The 21013-nt window shown below is 38.9% G+C and overlaps 1 protein-coding gene across 1 annotated transcript in view; it reads left to right on the forward strand.

Moving 5' to 3' along the window:
- FBXL17 (F-box and leucine rich repeat protein 17) overlaps positions 1 to 21013 on the forward strand; it is a 278404-nt gene that overhangs the window by 85529 nt on the left and 171862 nt on the right. Inside the window, exons 5-6 of the mRNA XM_062513277.1 lie at positions 10490 to 10597; positions 19039 to 19169. Of these exons, the coding sequence (XP_062369261.1) occupies positions 10490 to 10597; positions 19039 to 19169 (239 nt within the window). The remainder of the gene's footprint in view (positions 1 to 10489; positions 10598 to 19038; positions 19170 to 21013) is intronic.

The following is a 21013-nucleotide window of genomic DNA, read 5'->3' on the forward strand; positions in this document are numbered from 1 at the left end:
TAGTAAAGAACTGTTATTCCTATCCCCATATCTTTGCCTGAGAGCTCCCTTAATTTCAAAATCGTAATAATCTGTAGGAAGGAAGGATCACATTTTTCATTTCAAAGGGAGGCTTCTGCTTTCCTTAGCAAACACCTGTCTTTCAAACCAGGTCAATGACACAGAGTCTAAAATGAAGTAATGAATGCCTAGATACTGGTATAACAAAGAATTCTGAGAGGAAGGTACTTTGTTGATTGAGACAATTTTTACTGTGTTTCCCAGTAAAAGTTGATGTCATCTGCTGCAGATACTGAAGTTTTGTTGTCTGACAGCAAAAGACAGAAACACTGTTTTCTTATTTTAAGTGAAGATTTAAGAACAAATTGTTATTTGCAGTAACAAAATATGTGTCTAAATTACCACAGTAATTGTAAAGCATAATTAGGTTATGTCACACTCCTTTTGACTGGAAAATCATGATGCTTGCCTGGCATACAGAGGTAATGAAGAATCTTTTTCTGATTAAAAAGATGCTGCATATTTAACAAGCATTAAAAAGGTTCACTGCTAATCTGTAAACTATTTAATGTAAATTATCATAATCTACTGTTATTAATTTTTATTAAAAACTATTTTTCCACGGGCTTTGTTTAGATTACAGAAAATGCTGTAATATGGAAAGAAGATATTTTAAGACATAGTAATTTTATTATTTGCATTCAAAATGTCATTTTTCAAAGTCTTTATGCATCTAAATGTTAGCTGTAAGTAGGAAATTATTTGTAGATTGAAGTTTTAAGCTCTGTAATGAATTTGTGATATTAGGCATTTATGCTATTGATTTTTCATTACTACATTTTCTTGATAGGTAGGGAAAACCTGTCTGCAACAGAGAATTACACTTCAGTCTTCTGTAGGGAGGGTAAACTGAGATTGTAATAGAGTCCTTCTCTAAAATCAACAGCTGAATCAGAGGTTTTAATTTATTTTCTATAGGAGATAAACTTTTTTTTTCAGCCCTGTTTTGGTGCTAGTAACATCATAAATACTGCAGATTTCTAAACCTTTGACTTGTGACAGTATTTGCCACATGTTTTTGGTAATCAGTATCTCATAAAACATAATAGTTGGTGTGGCTGTCCTAAACTGAGAGGAGTGCGCAAAAATAAAATGTAAAGCTGTGTCAGGTCAAATCAGAGAAAAAATTCCATGCTACTGTGGTTTGCTTTTGTTCAAGCAAGCAGACCTGACACATGGGTCTCTGCTACCCAATTTGTGATTGATTGTTCAGCTAACTCATTTTCTTTTGCTTTTGGCATGTTTTCAGTTTAATTTGGTTCTAAATACACAATACTAAAAGGCTTGCCTTTTATTTGGCAGATATGCAGCAATAAAAACCTCTGCTTGCTGAGAAATCGTTGCTTTGAAAAATCTGCACTAGTTCAATAACAGTTTTCGGTAACCCCAAAGCAATACAGCTTTTATGAGGTAGTGTGCCTATAAGCCCAACTTATCTCTGGGTTATCTTTTCAAAAGTTGTTCTGCCAGAGTCCTCACCAAGGTCACCGTGTGCTGCCAGGGTGCACAAACATGACGTGTTGGGCAAGTAGGACCTCTGGGTGTTGGTGATCCACAGTACAGCAGGAATAGTGTTCATATATGAATTCACCTGTGTCTCAGCTGTGCACTAGGTATTTGAAAACTTGTTTTGCTCTTTAGTTCTGTGGTAACAGTGTACTGGTTTGAAAAGCAAAACCAGTGAGACTTCAAGTCAGTAATACAATTTTTAATAAGAAAGAGGAAAAGGAAAAACAAAATACATGCAATAATAAAAAATAAAACCGCTGACAGAGTCAGAGTACAACCTGATACCCTCTCAGTCAGGGTGTTGGTGCAGTTTTCCTCCAGAGGGTCCAGCGATGGTGTGGAAAAAAGCCTGGTTCTTCCTCTGGAATCCAGTGGAAAAAAGGCTGCCTTTGGTGTTCTAGACCTCAGTTTTTATCTAGGTAGGTGTCACAGATAGACTTAGACTGGCAAAACAAGGGAGATTTGTTCCTGGCTCAATGGGCCCATGATGCCTCAGGTCATCAAGGCAGAGATGCTACCTATAAGTGGGCATGAGACCTAGGGGTGGATCTCACCATGGACAGTATTTCCCAGGTTATCCATGACTGTGAGACGTGTGCTGCCATCAAGCAAGCCAAGCGAGTGAAGCCCCTCTGGTATGGGGGCGGTGGTCCAAATATAAGTATGGGGAGGCCTGGCAGATTGACTACATCACACTGCCTCAGACACGCCAAGGCAAGCACTATGTGCTGACCATGGTGGAAGCCACCACTGGATGGTTGGAGACCTACCCTGTGCCTCACGCCACTGCCCGCAACACCATCCTGGGCCTGGAAAAACAAGTCCTTTGGAGACATGGTACCCCTGAGAGAATTGAGTCAGACAATGGGACTCATTTCAAGAACAGCCTCATAAACACCTGGGCCAGAGAACACGGCATCGAGTGGGTGTACCACATTCCTTATCACGCACCAGCGGCTGGGAAAGTGGAACGGTGCAATGGGCTGCTTAAAACCACCTTGAAGGCACTGGGTGGGGGGACTTTCAAGAATTGGGAGATTAATCTACCAAAGGCCACATTGTTAGTGAACACCCGAGGTTCCACTAACCGAGCAGGCCCTGCCCAGTCTAAGCCCTTGAGAACCGCAGATGGGGACAAGGTTCCAGTGGTGCATATGAGAGGTATGCTAGGAAAAACTGTTTGGGTGAACTCTGCCTCCAGCAAAGTCAATTCAATTCGTGGGGTGGTTTTCGCTCAAGGGCCAGGTTGTACCTGGTGGGTCATTCAAAGGGATGGAAAGACCCGATGCATACCCCAAGGAGACCTTGTTGTAGGGTGAACTACTTATGATACTGTGCCTGTGTCTCTAACTGTATGGATGTCCATAATTTGAAGATTTTAATTTGATGTAGCGTGATGGTATGGGAAAGTTCGGGGTGGATAATGTTGGGGGTTGGTACTTTTACTTTTCCCTCTGTGGAATTTTCCCCATTGTCATGCTTGGATACCTGTTGACTGGGCCCTGGTGGCAAGGGGGAGGGGAGAGAGGAGGGAAATCCCTCAAGATTCAAACAGCCAGAAGAGGAAGTGGAAGGCTCTGGCTCTCCCCATTTCCCCCATGGAGTTCAGACGAGAAGGACGATCGCCGCCTCAGCTCCATCCCTGCCATCCCAGCACCGGGAGCCATCCTCACTGCTGTCTGACCCTGCACTGCTGTCTTCTTGCTGTAACCTGCTACCATCCAGCACTCTGCTGAGCACCAGGATGGACACTGTGAGCGGAGGGCTCTCTCCATCTCTCTCTCCCCCTGGGACAGCTCTGCCATCACCCCCAGCCCTCCTGCAGCTCTGCGGGACCTGCCTGCCCCCAGCACCGGGAACTGCAGCTCAGGGAAAAGGTGCCTGCAGCCAAAAAACACTGGGACTGAGTTACTGTTCTGTTTATGGCTAATTTCATAGCTGTTGTTGTTCTTGTTTGTCCTGTTAGATATACTAGTAAGGAACTGTTATTCCTGCCCCCATATCTTTGCCTGAGAGCTCCCTTAATTTCAAAATCGTAATAATCTGTAGGAAGGAAGGATCACATTTTTCATTTCAAAGGGAGGCTTCTGCTTTCCTTAGCAAACACCTGTCTTTCCAACCAGGACAGTAGAAAAGACTTGGCTTGTCCTCCTGGCTGGAGCATCTCCCAATGGGATGATGTAATCTTATCAGTTATACAGTAGGACTCAATGGCCCATCAACAGAAGACATTTCCCACAGAGATAAGGATGATCAACCTTCTCAGATGGTAATTGAATATGTATCTTGTATTGTAAACCAGGACATAATCCACCCCTAATTCTATTGCCATCTACATTATACCCAAACCAATACCCTATATATATATATATATATACACATATAATACAGAATGAAACCCTACACACAGTTCTCTCTTAAAATAAGGTCTCCTTGCGGTACACAGCGGGTTTCCCCATCTTTCTGCATTACTCACCAAGTGTAACCAGGTCCTTGAGCAAAAACAATCCCACTGCTTGGTTTGCCTTTGCCTGCGGTGGGATTAATCCAAACAGTCCTTCCTAAAATACCTTTCATGTGTACCACAGGTATTCTGTCTCCATCCACTGTGTGCAGGGGTTCAGATTGGGCAGGACCGGCTCGATTGATGGACCCTCTGGTGTTGACCATCCAGGTGGCTTTTGCCAAGTTCATTTCCCAATTTCTGAAGGTTCCCCCACCGAGTGCCTTCAGGGTAGTTTTAAGGAGTCCATTGCACCGTTCTACTTTCCCGACAGCTGGCGCGTGGAAAGGGATATGATATATCCATTCAATGCCATGTTCTCTGGCCCAGGTGTTGATAAGGCCGTTCTTGAAATGGGTTCTGTTGTCTGACTCAATTCTTTGAGGGGTACCATGCCTCCCAAGGACTTGTTTTTCTAGGCCCAGGATGGTGTTGCGGGCAATGGCATGAGGTAGGTTTCCAACCATCCTGTGGTTGCTTCCACCATGGTCAGTATGTAGCACTTGCCTTGGTGGGTTGGGGAAGTGTGATGTAGTGAATTTGCCATGCTTCACCATACCTGTAATTTGACCATCGTCCACCGTACCAGAGAGGCTTCACCCGCTTGGCCTGTTTGATTGTGTCACAGGTCTCAAAGTTCTGGATGACCTGTGAGATGCTGTCCATAGTAAGATCCACCCCTCGGTATGTTGCATCTCTCCCCTGATGACCAGAGGTATCATGGGCCCAACGAGCTAAGAATGATTCTCCCTTGTGCTGCCAGTCTAGATCCACCTGTGATATTTTCACCTTGGCAGCTTGGTTCACCTGCTCGTTGTTCTGATGCTCTTCATTAGCTCGACTCTTGGGTACGTGCGCATCCACGTGTCGAACCTTCATGGTTAGCTTCTTTACTCGGGTGGCAGTGTCCTGCCAAATCTCAGCGGCCCAGATGGGTTTCCCTCTTCACTGCCAGTTGGCCTTTTTCCAGCAATCCAACCATCCCCACAGAGCATTAGCTACCATCCATGAGTCAGTGTAGAGATAGAGCCTTGACCACTTCTCCCGTTCAGCAATATCCAAAGCCATCTGGACGGCTTTTAACTCTGCAACCTGACTCGATCCACCTTGTCCCTCGGTAGCTTGCACAACTTGTCGTGTGGGGCTCCATACTGCAGCTTTCCATTTTGGTTAGTGCCTACAACTCGGCAGGAACCATCAGTGAAGAGGGCATATCGTCTTTCAGTCTCTGGTAGCTCATTATATGTTGGGGCTTCCTCGGCACGTGCCACCGACTCCTCTTCTTCTTCTTCAGAAGATAACCCAAAAGTCTCAACTTCAGGCCAATTTGTAATTATTTCCAGAATCCCAGGGCAATTTGGATCTCCAGTATGGGCATGCTGAGTGAGGAGGGCAATCCATTCGCTCCATGTTGTGTCAGTGGCATGATGTGTGGAAGGAACCTTTCCCTTGAACATCCAGCCCAGTACCGGTAGTCGAGGTGCCAGAAGCAGCTGTGTTTCAGTGCCAATTACTTCAGCGCCTGCTTGAACTCCTTCATAGGCAGCCAAGATTTCCTTCTCTGTGGGAGTGTAGTAGTTTTCAGACCCTTTGCAGCTTCAGCTCCAGAATCCCAGTGGTCAGCCCCAAGTCTCACCAGGCATCTTCTGGTGCCAAAAGGCTCCAGGACAAGCCCTTGTTCCCAGCTGCAGAGTAAACCACATTCTTCGCCTCTGGTCCCATCCTGACTGGGCCGAGGGTGACCGCATGAGCGATCTCCTGCTTGATCTGGGTGAAGGCTTGCTGCTGCTCAGGGCCCCAGTGGAAATTGTTCTTCTTCTGGGTGACCAGGTAGAGAGGGCTCACAATCTGGCTGTACTCAGGAATGTGTGTTCTCCAAAAGCTTAAGGTACCTAGGAAAGCTTGTGTTTCCTTCTTGTTGGTTGGTGGAGACATTGCAGTGATCTTGTTAATTACCTCTGTTGGGATCTGACAACATCCATCTTGCCACTTCACTCCTAGAAACTGAATTGCTTGAGCCGGTCCCTTAACCTTACTTCACTTAATGGCAAAACCAGCTTGTAGCAGAATCGGAATAATCTTCTCTCCTTTCTCAAAGACTTCCTTGCTGTGCTCCCCCATACAGTGATGTCATCGATATACTGTAGATGTTTGGGAGCCTTGCCCTTTTCCAGTGCAGCCTGGATCAGTCCATGGCAGATGGTGGGGCTGTGTTTCCACCCCTGGGGCAGTCGCTTCCAGGTGTACTGCACGCCCCTCCAGGTGAAAGCAAACTGAGGCCTGCACTCTGCTGCCAGAGGAATGGAGAAAAATGCATTGGCAATGTCAATGGTGGCATACCACTTTGCTGCTTTGGACTCCAACTCGTACTGGAGTTCCAGCATGTCCGGCACGGCAGCGCTCAGCGGTGGAGTCACTTCATTCAATGCACCATAGCCCACAGTCAATCTCCATTCTCCGTCAGACTTGCGCACAGGCCAGATGGGGCTGTTGAAGGGTGAGTGGGTTTTGCTGACCACCCCTTGGCTTTCCAGTTTACGAATCATCTCATGAATGGGAGTCACAGAGTCTCTGTCGGTATGGTATTGCCAATGGTGTACTGTTGTTGTGGCAATTGGTACCTGTAGTTCTTCAACTCTCAGTAGTCCCACAGCAGAGGGGTCATCTGAGAGACCAGGCAAGGTATTCAGTTTTCTGATGTCTTCTGTCTCTACAGCAGCTATCCCAAAAGCCCAACGATATCCCTTTGGGTCTTTGAAATACCCATTTCAAAGATAGTCTATGCCAAGGATGCATGAGGCCTCTGGGCCAGTCACAATGGGGTGTTTCTGCCACCCTTTCCCAGTTAAACTCACTTCGGCCTCTACTACAGTCAGCTGTTGGGATCCTCCTGTTACCCCAGAAACAGAGATTGACTCTTCTCCTACATACCTTGATGGCATCATGGTACATTGGGCACCGGTATCAACCAAAGCCTTATATTTTTGTGGGTCGGATGTGCCAGGCCATCGGATCCACACAGTCCAATAGATCTAATTGTCCCTCTCCTCTACCTGGATAGAGGCAGGGCTCCCCTACTCCTGGTCTTGGTGCACATTGCTCTCTTCCTGTAAATAGGTTCTTGAAGTTCCTTCAAGAGGATCAGTCATATCATCATTCTGATACTGTTTCGAGTTCTGTGCGTGAGAGACTGGAGCAGCGTTGACTCTAGATGAGTTTCTCATGTTGGATGTCCCTCTTTTCAGTTCACGTACCCGGGCTGCTAAGGAGGAGGTGGGTTTTCCATCCCACTTCCTCATGTCTTCTCCATGCTCCTGAAGGAAAAACCAGAGGTTACCTTGTGGAGTGTGTCCTCTTTCCCTGGCTGGGAAACTCTGGCTCCTAATGGCAGAGACTCTTGTTGGTTCTGGTGAGATCTGGTAGTTTTCTGCCTTAAGTTCCTTTTTTAGTTTCTTATGGCCCACTTCTTTCAAGCTCTGGACTTGCTCAACCAGCCTTATTTCCACGGACGAGACGTGGGTATGAAATGGGGCAGTGACAGTGTCCTCATAATTTCTTAGTTTATTGGCCAAGACGCCTACCATGTCCTCACCTTCCCTCCATTGCAGCGTTGCCAGGTAATGGGAGTACATCTCTGGTCCAAGCCGTGTGAATCTCAACCACATCTGTGACGTGCACCGGACACAGTCTGGGCTTTTAGGAAATCTCTCATCTTCTGAGAAAATGATCTCCAGCACAGCCAATTCCCTCAGGTATCGGATACCTTGTTCCACTGTGCTCCATTTTCCTTGGTGCACCTGGAGATCTTTACAAAGGTATCTGTCCTTCACACTTGTCAGCAGTCACCGCCAGAGGCTGAGGGTTTCTTGGGTTTTCCCGATCTCCTGGTCAATGACCACATCCCGGGACAGAGATCCCAGTTGCCTGGCCTCACTTCCATCCAGAACGGTGTCATTGGCTGCAGTGCCCCAGATGCGGAGCAGCCAGGTCAGGATGGACTCGTTTGCCTGGCGGGTGAATTCCCTCCGCAGGTGACACAGCTCACCCAGGGATAGAGAGCGAGTGATGATTTCTGGCTCTGTCTCTTCTGCTGGGTGCGAAGGTCCTGCCACGTCCTCACCAGTGACTATGTGAACTGATTTGCTCTTTGATTTCTTCTTCTGAACGGGTGCAACTGCTACTGGTCTGGGCTGTTCTGGTTCGGTGACAGTTTGTGTGGAGATGCTGACGGTGCTTTGGGTTCCTTTCTCCTGGGTGACAGTCTGCGTAGAGACGGACACTGTTGCTTTTCTTTTGGCTTTTTTTCTCCTCTGTGGCAGTCTGCGTAGAGACAGATGCTGTTGCTTTGTGTTTGGTTCTTTTCTCCTTTGTGACACTCTGTGCAGATATGGATGCAGTTGATTTGTTTCTTTTTTCCTCTTCCTCAAGAATACACTGCACTACAGCATGTAGTGTTTTGTTTCTAAGCATGTTGCAGGCTGTGAAGGCTGTGCAGAGAAGACAAAGCAGAACTAACAACAATATTACGCTGTCCTTGGCATCCAGAGAGAACTCAACATTTCCAAAAACTGCTGTGCCAGGACTGAAAGATTGGAAAAAAATCATCCTTTTCCCCTCCCCACAGGGGCTGGGTGCAATTGTTGAGACCCCAGATGTAGCAGCCTAGACTAGGACAAAGAAACAAAGTTAGTATATATTCTGAATGATGTTCATTACCTCAGAGGTTATCATGCGATAGACATAATAGACCAATAAAGCAATTTTTATACCATACCCTGGTCTACACAGGAGCATTACAACTGGCAGATAGATCCCCATGTGCGGAAAAATATAGAGAGTAAGATATAAAACCCATGTAAGCATGTTGAGAATCATGGTGAATAGGTGGCTGGCACAATTCAAAATTGTAATGCTGACTTTTTCTCAGTACCTTCTTGCCTTCCATTGGGCACCAATAAATGTACTGGTTTGAAAAGCAAAACCAGTGAGACTTCAGATCAGTAATATAATTTTTAATAGGGAAGAGATAAAGGAAAAACAAAATACATGCAATAATAAAAAATAAAATCTCTGACAGAGTCAGAATATAACCTGATACCCTCTCAGTCAGGGTGTTGGTGCAGTTTTCCTCCAGAGGGTCCAGCAATGATGTGGAAAAAAGCCTGGTTCTTCCTCTGGAATCCAGTGGAGAAAGGCTGCCTTTGGCGTTCTAAACCTCAGTTTTTATCTAGGTAGGAAAGGCTTGGCTGGTCCTCCTGGCTGGAGCATCTCCCAATGGGATGAAGTAATCTTATCAGTTATACAGTAGGACTCAATGGCCCATTAACAGAAGATACTTCCCACAGAGATAAGGATGATCAACCTTATCAGATGGTAATAGAATATATATCTTGTATTGTAAACCAGGACAAACAGGAAGATATTCATAGCAATTCTGAATGTTCTCAGCATTCAGGAGTCAGGATTCCAGACACAATGAGATGTTCCTGAGCAGTGTAGCTGTTAAATACAGGCTTTCTCCCACCGTCAGAGTATATGGTTTTTCATTACTGCCATTTGCACTGGGGATATATACTTCTCAGAGGAAAAAAACAAACCTTACTTGTTTAAAGGAAGGTGTGTAGGTGTTGTAAGTGTACATATCTCAGTATTGCATTCTTCATAAAGTTCCTTTTGGTAATTTAGTCTACTTACAAAGCAAGGCATTTATATAATAAATTGTTGTTTTATAGTTATTAATTACTAGACAAACTTAATTATAAATGAAAATTAAATAAATAAATTGTATAAATAAAGACATCTCAATAATAAACTAGATAACCTCTCCCTTTGGTTGATAACTGACACAGTGGTATATTGCCATGTTATTACCTAGTCTTAAGTGAGAAGCAGATGTAATATTACTTTTAAATTGAGCTCTTCAGTTGCTGTGTTTTAGTTAACTGAAATACAAGACAAGGCATATTAATTTAAGATAGCACGCAACTGAAATTCTTCGCAAAGTCAGTGATGGGTATAGCATGAGTCTACAGGTTGACAATAACATTTATTAGTATTTTCATTTTTTTATAATTTATGAAAATAGTGGATACAATTGTCTCTTGAGTTATTTGCACATAAATACGGTGATAGTGAGATCTGAGTTTTTGGCTGTCATCTCGTCTTGTGTTTCTTTTTCCTCTACCTTCTGCCAAAAATATGTTTTCTTCCTGATTTTCATGTATATATGTCCATGCATATCTATGCAAACTGTGCATACCCAATGTTTTCTCTCAAACTCTTTAAATAAATATTATTTGTAATAATAGTACAAAATCTAAATAAGCTGCTTGCCAGTGTTAGTAGAAGTTTCTTAAGTTGTGTTAAGTATGTGCTTATATCACCCATTCAATTGTTACCTGTTTATCTTTTCTCTAGGTGACAGATCAGTCGGTGAAAGCTTTTGCTGAACATTGCCCTGAGCTGCAGTATGTTGGTTTCATGGGCTGCTCTGTTACTTCAAAAGGAGTCATTCACCTTACCAATGTAAGTATCATAACTACTCTCTGGTAGTCATTAGTGTCTTGGACTATAGCCGTGTTATAGGTATCAGGCAGGATAAGATAATGTGTATGATTTATAGCACTGGCATGGATAGAAACATGACTGAGTGAACTTTGCATCATTTAGATTTCACTATATAAAACCACTGTAACAAAAATGTATTTGTGGAATTATACATTTTCTCACAAACAGTGATGTTCAGGTTAAAACTCTTTTAAAATGCATAATTGCAACTAATCCCATCACAAACAAAACTCCATTTTAAAATGCAAAATTCTAATGGCAAGAGATTTAGACAGGCCTCTGGTTGCAACAGTGTACACCCTGTGTATGTACATTTTGACTACATTCATCTTCTTATTTTATATAGATAGTGTAGCAGATACATTTTCTTTTCTTTCCTTTTTCTTTTGCATGAGAGGAGTGATATGTGGGAAAACTAATTTGAGTGAATCTGCAGAAAGTAATTAAAGTGTTCAATAAAATAGATGACTTGGATGAGGTGGACAAACACCATCTAATTAAAATTTGTAACTGAAGATAAATCCAGGGATCATGAAAACATGAAAATGGTTAAAGAGATCTTGAGGTAGGAAGTAGAGAGCATATTTAATGAAAATGAAGTGTGCCTGATGAAAGCAAAGGTTTTTTTGATGCAGCTGTGAAGGTCTCCTATTATTATACAGAACCATTCAGCATATCTGTAAATTACTTTCATCATTTTAGAGCTGCTTAGCTGAAGCTACAGAAGAATTGAAAACATCTTGGAACACATGCAAAAAGAAATAAACCAGGGAAATCAATTTGTATGGTAAAGTCATAGGACCTCAAAGGATACTGTTTTGAAAGAACTGTGTATTGATATGATGAGTAAAATGTGTGCATATCTGTTGGAGAAAGAAATGATACAATTATTTACATATCCTATGAAAGTTACATATGTATACATATATATAACTGTAGGTTATGTTTGTGTACACAACATAAATATAGGAGGTACACGATGTAAAAATTTGACATGGACCAAGTAGTCAAAGGCTTTGTGGGAAATTTCCACAATGATCACTTTTCCGCTGCATGTTTTGGTTACTGCGTTATTCTGAACTACATTTATTGAGTGTTTAATAGGTGTTAGATGTCTTATTGTTCATTGAAATGACTTTATAATCACATTTATTAGATCGAAGCAGACTCAAGATCTTGACTTTTTTATGAATATGTTTCTGATTTTCATATTTATTAATAGTAAATTATTATAAATTGTGGTTTACGTTGGAACAACCCTGTTGAACATGCTCAGAAAATATCTGAGAGGCTGCTTAGACTCTAAGTATGTAATTACTTTGTAAGTAATTGGTGCACATTGGGACTTGAGATTTAGGTATTTCAGTTTCCTTCCCTCAAGCTGTATCTGTACAACTTCTGTAAGGTGTGAATACTACAAAGACAGTGATGTGCTAACACTGAAAGTTAGGGATTGCTTAACATGGAGAATGCTCAAGGGAGACTTTACTGCAAGATTTCAATACTTAGAAGTGGTTTATATGAAAAATAGGAACAGGCATTTTAGAAAGACCTGTAGCAAGTAGTAACATTATTTACTGCATTTGTCTTTCCCAGAATTCATCTGTTGATGACATAACTTTTTGTTCTAACCATCGTGCACTTGTGTGGTTGTTTTTGTGTTGAGTACTGAACTGGTGCTTCATAAGTGTTTGGTAGCAATTCCAGTGTGGTGTTCCTAGAGAAGGTGGAATCTCTGGTCTCCATGGCCTGTGAGTGTGTCCCTCCAGGTTGTGTGGAACTAGTTGTCTGTCTTCTGTCCTGCTTCCTGTGTGCAAACTGGAGATAACAGCAGTGACCTCGGTTGTGGAATTGCTTTAGGGCTGATGGATGTATAAAAATTGAGTAGTTTGTTATTACTGTATTTCCCCCCCTAGTAATGTTAGCTCTCTTTAAAAATGTTGGCACTTGAAAAATTCTAAATTACAGTGCTGCTGCATTGCAAAGCTTTTTTAATAGCTAATTGTGGGGTATGGAATAGAAAGTGTTGTATACTTAAGGAAAAGAAGAAACATTCTGGGTTTATTTTCACTATTTTTCTACTGAACAGAATGACAGTCAAAAAAAAAAATTTGCTTTTTGAGCAAGACCATGTCATCATACTGGTGCCTTTTTTCCTTGAAGTTGTTATAAACTGAAAAAAATACAGATAAAATAAACAGTGATTATTGGCTAAGATTATAGGCGCTTCATGTGCATACACAGGAAAAAAGGGAAAAAAGTAGTGTGTTTATATGCAATTCACAGTTGGACTCAGTTGAAACTAGTTGTTTGTAGTGATGACTTGAATGTTGCATTTTACTTTAGAGTTCTAATGTGTGAAACATTGTCACAAAAGAAGAGAATTGCCTCCTCCAGGACATGAGAGTGTTTAATCCAACACTTATCAACATTGCTTCTGTGGAGGAGGGAAGAGCATGTGTAGTGTTGTGGTTTTATCTTTGCTTTCACCACATCTCCATGTACTGTTTTCTTGTTTTATCTTCCTTTATAACTTATTTTATTATTTAATTAGCTTTCCATGTGTGATTTTTTTTTTTTCCTTGTTTGCACTCTTTCTCCCCTTCACACATCTTTGTCTGTCAAGGGTTTATCCCTGGTTATTTTTCACTGTGCTTCTCCTGTAAGTGTGAAGATCAACACAAATGTGAAAAGTGCCTGTGCACGTTAGGTGATCGTGTGGAAGACAGGACAACCAGAAGGGTAATCTTTTTTCATTAACCAGATGGGAATAAGAAACTTTGTATTCTTTCTAGTGAGGTAGTTACTATTTAATGTTACATCTTTGACCTTAAGAGCAGCATTTTCATCCCCTGTTATGGTAATTCCTTCTCAGCACTTTAACTGTTGCACGTCTAACAGAATTTTAACAGCTGGCATCAGCAAATCTTGACATCTAGATATAATTTTATTACCAAGCCACTTGTTTGGCTTCTTCTTTTGTTTTCTGATATATATATATATATATATATATATATATATATATATATATATATATATATATATATATATATTTATATATGCAAGGGGTATTACTTTGTAGCAGTTTAAAGCTATGCTTCTACACAGTGTACTTCTGACAGACTGTCTGGTAAAGTTTGTTATTGACATCGAATTATGTATGAATCGTTGTACAGAACCTTGACAGAAAAAAAATTCTAACTTAGAAAAAAATTCTGCTAATCATCAGTGCGTGAAGACAGTTCATCTAAGAAGTACTTTTGGAATAATGTGATCTTCACTTTTTCTTCATCTCATAATAGTTAATCATGGCCAATCCAGCTCAGTGATACCTGTGTCTGAGTTGGTGGTCAGTATGAAGTCAATCAAAATTCAGATTTATGGAGCAGATTCCTAGGGCTCATTCAGTGTAGACATTGTCAGAGTGATGGATACATAATGATAATCTACACATGACAGGACTGATTTGGAAGAGCCTTTCTGAACTGGGGTAACGTATGTTTTCTTTCTGGTAATGATTTGTTTTGATACAAAATGTTCTGCTTTATGCTCTTTTTATGGTAGTATTTCAGCATACTTTCTGATCTTAAAATCATTAAGCTTCCTGACTAAGGGCATGATTGCTGTTCTTTAACTAAGTACAGAGAAAACAGTATTTTAATCAATTTTGTATAATGAACCTAAGATGGAATATGATTTATTTCAATCTGCTTGCCTTTAAAAATATGTCCTTTTAAATATTAGTCTTCCAATTACAGGAAAAAGGCATTAAGTGAGAGTTTTTGAATACAGTGATTCTGGGACATTCTTCATGAGTGTTGGCTTGAAACTTAATTGATATGGAGCTGTCTAAGTGAATGTTTTTGCATTTTGTCAAACTGAATCTGATGATTTTGTTAAATTAACTGTGTCCCTCTTAAGAGATTCTTGTTGCTATTTGGAAGAATTTGATTGTACCCAACTGTCATTTCTTTCAGTGAAGTAAAAATGACATTGCAGAGAAGACTGCATGGTTGAAAGGGTTGGCTCTATGAAAATTCCCTTCTACCATCCCAAAAAATTCATTAGAAGTACTTGACAGTAAATAACATGACAATGTAAACTATGAATCAGCAAAAATGTAATTCTACAGCAACTTTTAGAGTTTATAAACTGGAAATGAGTTTTGCAGTGGAGATACTATATGTGCAGTTCCCTCAGGTTCCTCCTCTAGAGGTGATTAAATCTTTGTGCTTACAACTCAATTTTTGATAGTGTGTTTCTTACTTAAGCAGTGGGGCCTTAATGTTTCACAGTACCTAAGAACTGAAATTAAAACATTTCAACATGCAAAACACTAATTAATTAATCAATTTATGGAAAAATAGACTCTTTGTAACTATCCAATAATTTTCTAGTTCCTTAGACCATGTATGATTACTGTTCTAGGTTCATAGTATATCTCAATCATGTAGTTCATTTAGGGCAGCTCTTCAGTAAAAATTATTGTATGTGACTTTTAAAAAGATAGTTCATAGATTCTATTGACATTACAATAAAAAGAATTTGGTTAACAATTTTTTCATGTTGCTGTTTTTCATTTCATCCGATCATACATTTGCTTTGGAAGGCTTAAGTCAGAGAGCAGTTTTATTCCCTGTAGGCATGTATAAACAGAGAGTGTCAAGAAAATTAAGCTTAATTAGCAAAAGATGTGCGTTTAAAGCTCATTAAGTCCTTATAAGCACTTTCCTTCAGAAATAATTTGGCTTTCATATTGAAGATGATTAATCTTATATGAATTGTTTAGTGGTGGACTTGGCAGTTTTAGGTTTCAGTTAGGCTCAGGCTTAAAGTTCTTTTCCAGCCTAAATTATTCTATGGTTCTGTTCTCTTCTATGTTTTTCAGGGCAGTGTATCTTTACAGGAATTGTGGAAGCATGCAATGGGAAAAAAAATATGTGTACCGATTAGCACTTTCAGTACAATAAAATCTATATATTCACAGGAGTTGATACACCCAGACTTAAATTACCTATGATCCCATTGGTAATAGGGATTTTCTATTCCAAGATTCAGTAGTCAATATAGAAATCTTATTAGTTGCTTATCATTCAGTAACACAAACAGTATGATAATCTCTGAATCTTCAAATATATTACTTGGCATAAAATTCATTTAAACCAACTGAACAAAATAATTTAAAAACCCCAAAGATTTTAACATATTTTAAAATACTTTAGATCCAAAAGTAGTGGGTAATAATCACTAATATCAGCAAGAATGTGTTTATAGGTGTCACACAAAGTTAAAGTGTTGCTGCTTTTTAAAGAAGCTGTTGTTTTTGTTTCATATTTTAAGCCCTCTGCCTACTTATTTGCATTGTATTTTGTCACATAAAGTATTTCTTTTTCCATTAAAGTGTTTTGACTGTAGCTGAGTTCAAAGTTTAAATTCTGCTCATGCATGCTTATTTGCAAAGCTGTAAAATTAAGAGCTCAAGAAAAGCTTGGATATCTGCAGAAGTGCCCTGAAATTACTCAGTAAAATGGTGTTGCTGCATAAACAAAAATAGTTTTGGTTAAAAAAAAAAAAACCCCAAAAAAACCACAAAAGGAAAAGGATGCATCCTAGTTTTGTAAGACTGAGTATTTAAGTCAGAGAATATCCTCTTTCTGTTGAAAAAAATGCTGTTTAAAGGAACACTATTTTAATCTCAAATTTTATGAATGTGCTGTAGCATCTAGCATCTGTATTTTATTATTGTCTACTCTGGAGTTTGATTTTTCATTTTAGTATCATTCTGCTTTTAGCTGTGAGGGTTAGTATGTTAGTATGTTATGTGAGGGTTAGAAAGTAAGACTTGTATATTTTTCTCTTCCAATTTTTTCCTAGTAGTAATTGTATCATTGTAGCACTTCCCCCTAAAATTACTTCTCAGGTAAGATATAAAACAGGAGATTTGTCATTAAGGTATATATTTTTTTAATGAAAAGTGATTACATACACATTTATTACAATTCTCTCACCAATAATGAGATGTTGATACCTTTGATTTAAGTAGGCAGAGAGGTATCCTTTTCACTGTCATATTCAGATTGTTTAAAAAGGGAGTGTGCATGCAGTTCTGCAAGTCTTGAAAGCCATTGACACTTCTGTAATGACAATTTTGAGGTTATAGAGACCAAATTATACTTGAGTATGTATCAGTCTGAAGCAGTCTCTTCAAACTTCTAAGACACAAAGGTTTTCTTCATTGAGCATGTTGTGCCTGAGAAAAAGAAGAATTAACCTAACAAGTAAGTCAGGTGTTTAAAATGAAGAAATGTGACAGTAAAAAAGACAAGCAATGGTTGAGTTACTGTGTACTGAATATAATAATAGACTTATTACTAGCATGAAAGAAAGAAGCAGTGAGGGAATGATCATTCTCCTGTGATGGGAAAGGACAAAATCTACATTGAAAACCCTATTAATTTGGTGGACAGGAATACTAGATAATCATTTTAGGTTTTGACTCCACCCATGCAATGCCAAAGTTTTTTTTTCCTGGGAAACCACAAATGCTTTCTGGTACATTCATCATTGCTTCATTGAGGTAAATAATATACTGTTGTTACCTCTTAACCTAATTTGAAGCCATGTTTTTAAGGAATTTTTTAAAGAAGCACTGACCTCTCTCCATGCATTCATAGTTTAGTGTAAATTTGTGGATTCAGGTCCATAAGTAATAATAATGGCAAAAGAATCACCAGTATTGTCAGCGGCTCATATGAGGAATGTTGTTGAGAAAGAAAGCTTGGGGTTTTCTTAAGTGGGAAGATTTTCTACTTGTCTTTTAGTCTTGTTAGATGTTTAATGTCATAGAATGTACTCACTGTTGGATTGTCCAGCAGGTGTATTTTTGTATGTCACAGACACAGGCCATAGTATTGCCTTCATGGTTTAATGGCTGAAATATCTAATATGAATAGGTGTATGAAGGTGAGGAAATTTACAGTTGCTGTAAGCTTCTTCTTCTTGTAATTTATGCAGGAAAAAATGAGAGATTGGTTATGAGCTTTATTTGGGTACATAGAAGATAAGGCTTTAAAACTTGATGCTAGACTATGTATGAAACGAGAACAGACAGAGCTTGAAAAAAGTGTCTGTTTTACCAACACAGTATCAATCACTATATGCTCTGTTCCCTAACAGGCAAAGAAGTTTGTCAGAATTTGAGTGGGAACACAGCAAGTGCCTGTACAGTGATACCTGTGGTAGTATCATAATAATAGAAATTTATTGTCCTAGATTCTGTAGATGTACCCTGCTGGTGTTCCTCAGAGGTCAGAATTCTTGATTTTATGCTTGTTTTGTGGAATTTTTGGGAACAGTATGTAGTTTATCTTCAGCTTTTGTTTGGAGACTGTTAAAAACTTAAAGAAATAAATTCCAGTTTCTGTAGAAATCCTCTTCTTTTCTTCTCACACCATGCTGCCACCTCTCCCCTAGACCCCCTGCCCTAAATACATTGACTTAATAATTAACTACTGAAGTGGACCAATTATGTGATCTCAGTTGTATGCCTTTACCTAATCAAATCCTTAGTGACTCAAATCACTGATGAGGATCATTTTTTCTCTCTTACAGGGAAAGTAAATTTAATTAAAGTGTCAATATTGCCTAATGCAATTATTTTTCCAGAGTGTAACAGAGATTATTTCAGACAGCTTAAAAAGCAAACAGTACTTGGAGGTTATTATGACTAAATTGATACTGGAGAAGTCTGTAAGAAAATATATTTTTACATCCATAACTCATAAAAAGGGTGTGCTTTTGAAGGACATGAGAATGATTAACACTAGTAAAAAGTCAGTTTAACCAGTGCATCACTCTTAATTATATTGTTCTGTAACTTCAAGTTTTGTTGTTCAGAATATCTGATCTGTTAGTGATAACTGTGCAGGTGAGAATGCAGTATAAATACTGTATTTTGCAGGGAGTTTGTATTATTTGTTTACTTTGAAAGCCTTATGTTCTGGAGTCATTAGTTGCATTCATCTGAATCTAAGCACAAATGTGCTGTCTCACTTCCTTCCATCCCTTATTTTTTTTATGGCTAAATTATATTTTACCTTAGTGTCTTACACTCCATGTATTTAAGAGGAGAAGGAAGGCCTAGGCCCTTACTGTAGGTTGTATTGCCCCTTGAGTCTGGATTTTATGGAGTAACTGAATGCCTGAATCACAACTTTGCTCAAGCTGAATTCTGTGAATATCTTTGGTATATTTGCTTTTTGTAAAAGATATAGTAAGCTTATCTTTCATGACTAGCTTGCACATACTGTGAAACTTAAAAAGAAATTAACAGTTTTCTCAACAGTTATGTATTTGAATGAATTTCACATTATTTCTTTCTCTCATATTTGTCTCAATAGCTAAGAAATCTTTTGAGCTTGGATCTACGTCATATCACAGAACTGGACAATGAAACTGTGATGGAAATAGTAAAGAGATGCAAAAACCTTAATTCTCTCAATCTATGTCTGAACTGGATCATTAATGACAGGTAACTTCATTAGAGCATCCAAAAGCAGTGTAATGCAAATTTAACTAGTTGTATTGGTTGAGAATAATTCCTCATGGCTTGGGGGTTGGAGGAGATTGATTAAAGCAAACAGTGTTTGCTGAGTGCTTGTTCTTGTTTGTTTTGGGTAAATCATCCAGGCACCTATTTTGTGGAGTGTTTGCCTATCTCTGCAATGGAGAAAAGTTTAGTTATGACCAGATGGCAGCACTATTTTGTTTCATGCAGATTTCAGGAGAATGCACTCTGTACAAAGTCTGATTGAAATGTTCAGTTGCCATTGAACTGAACATTGACTCATTGACTCCTTCAGTAGGTGTCCAGGATATAAATAAATTTATATGCACACAAACAATGAGAGATACGTTAGACTACATAAGTAAAAATAAAAAATAAACTGATTGTTAATTAAATATCAGAATTACTGTAGTTTTAGAAAGCAACAAGATTGTTTGGGTTTTTTTTTTTTTTTTTTTTGTTTTGTTTTTTTGGTTTTTTTTTTTTGCAAAAGGATCCAGAATGAGAATGAAAGAATAACGGGGTTATTACCTAGTCTTTTCCTTTTGACCAGAATACCTCCTATCCTGTATTCCAGCCTTTTGATCAACTAATTTATTTCAACATTAAATATGTGGAAAATGTATACTTATATATCAGATGAAAAAATAAAAATACTGATAATTTTAAAAGTGAACATCTTCTTTTGAAATGAAAAAACGGAACAAAGTCAGTGCCTGAGGGTACACAGGAAGGAATATTTTTAATTAATTCTACCAGACTATTTAATTATAACTGATGCTTTAAACAAAAGGAAAGAGACACTTTAAACAGAGAGGGGTTCTAAAACAGTTTAATATAAAACAGAATAATGTGTTCTAGTAATTTTACTTCTTTTCCATGATTACTTTTTGATTTTTTAGTAAGGTATGCTTTCAAGGTATTCAAAAGTCATTAAGGGTGTACTGTTGTGTAGATAAGTTCAGACTTTGGTGAAAGCGTAGTGTTCTAAAAGTAATAAAATTGCAATGTGTTCAAAAGGAAGTACCAGCAACTTTTGCCATAACTCTTTTTAGCCCTTAAGACGGTTTTTTAGATTTGTTGGTTCAGGTCAGACCTTTGATACACCTTTTTTGGTTTCAAAATTATTTAGTTGTCTCAGATTTTTCTGTCTGTAGGGCCTTACTTTCACATGTGGAATCAGGTTGCTGGAAAATTCTAGGAGAAGCTAGAAAAAATAATGAGTAAAAATGCAAATTAAAAAAACAGGCAGTTTTCAGGTTTTACTTAGAAACATGTATCCGTCTGCTTGAATGTTTTGAGTACGGCAGTCTGCTAAGTTTGATCCAAACTGCTGTCAAACTGTTTTTGAAAATCCTTTACTAGAATTACTATAATTAGAATTTCTATATATAAGTATATATTTTAATTATACACATTTTACTGCAAAACTTCACACTGAGTATGAGTTACAAGAATTGTGAATCCTAGCAAGAAAAGGAAACACTTTCCAGCAATGACAGATAATCTTCTTCTGTATGTAACTTTTAGTTGTATATTTTTTTTGTTTCTTAAGGTTTTCCATTTAATGTTGTTTTCTAATTGTACTTGTTGTTACTTGTTACTGTAACAATTAAAGTTTGGCAATTTGAATTATTTTCTAGTTTAAAAAAAAAGAGAATAAGAGAATTTAGAAAATAATTAATGCCTGTAAATCTTATTCATAAGAAGCTGTTTGACAGTTCAGATATTTTTCTTATTTTTAAAAGTTGATTGAAACTCCAAGTACTAGTCTGAACTTTGTTGTTTGCTCTATTCCTCCTAAAAGC

This window comes from Cinclus cinclus, chromosome Z (genome assembly GCF_963662255.1).
Source record: "Cinclus cinclus chromosome Z, bCinCin1.1, whole genome shotgun sequence".
In the NCBI taxonomy this organism is placed as follows: Eukaryota; Metazoa; Chordata; class Aves; order Passeriformes; family Cinclidae; genus Cinclus; species Cinclus cinclus.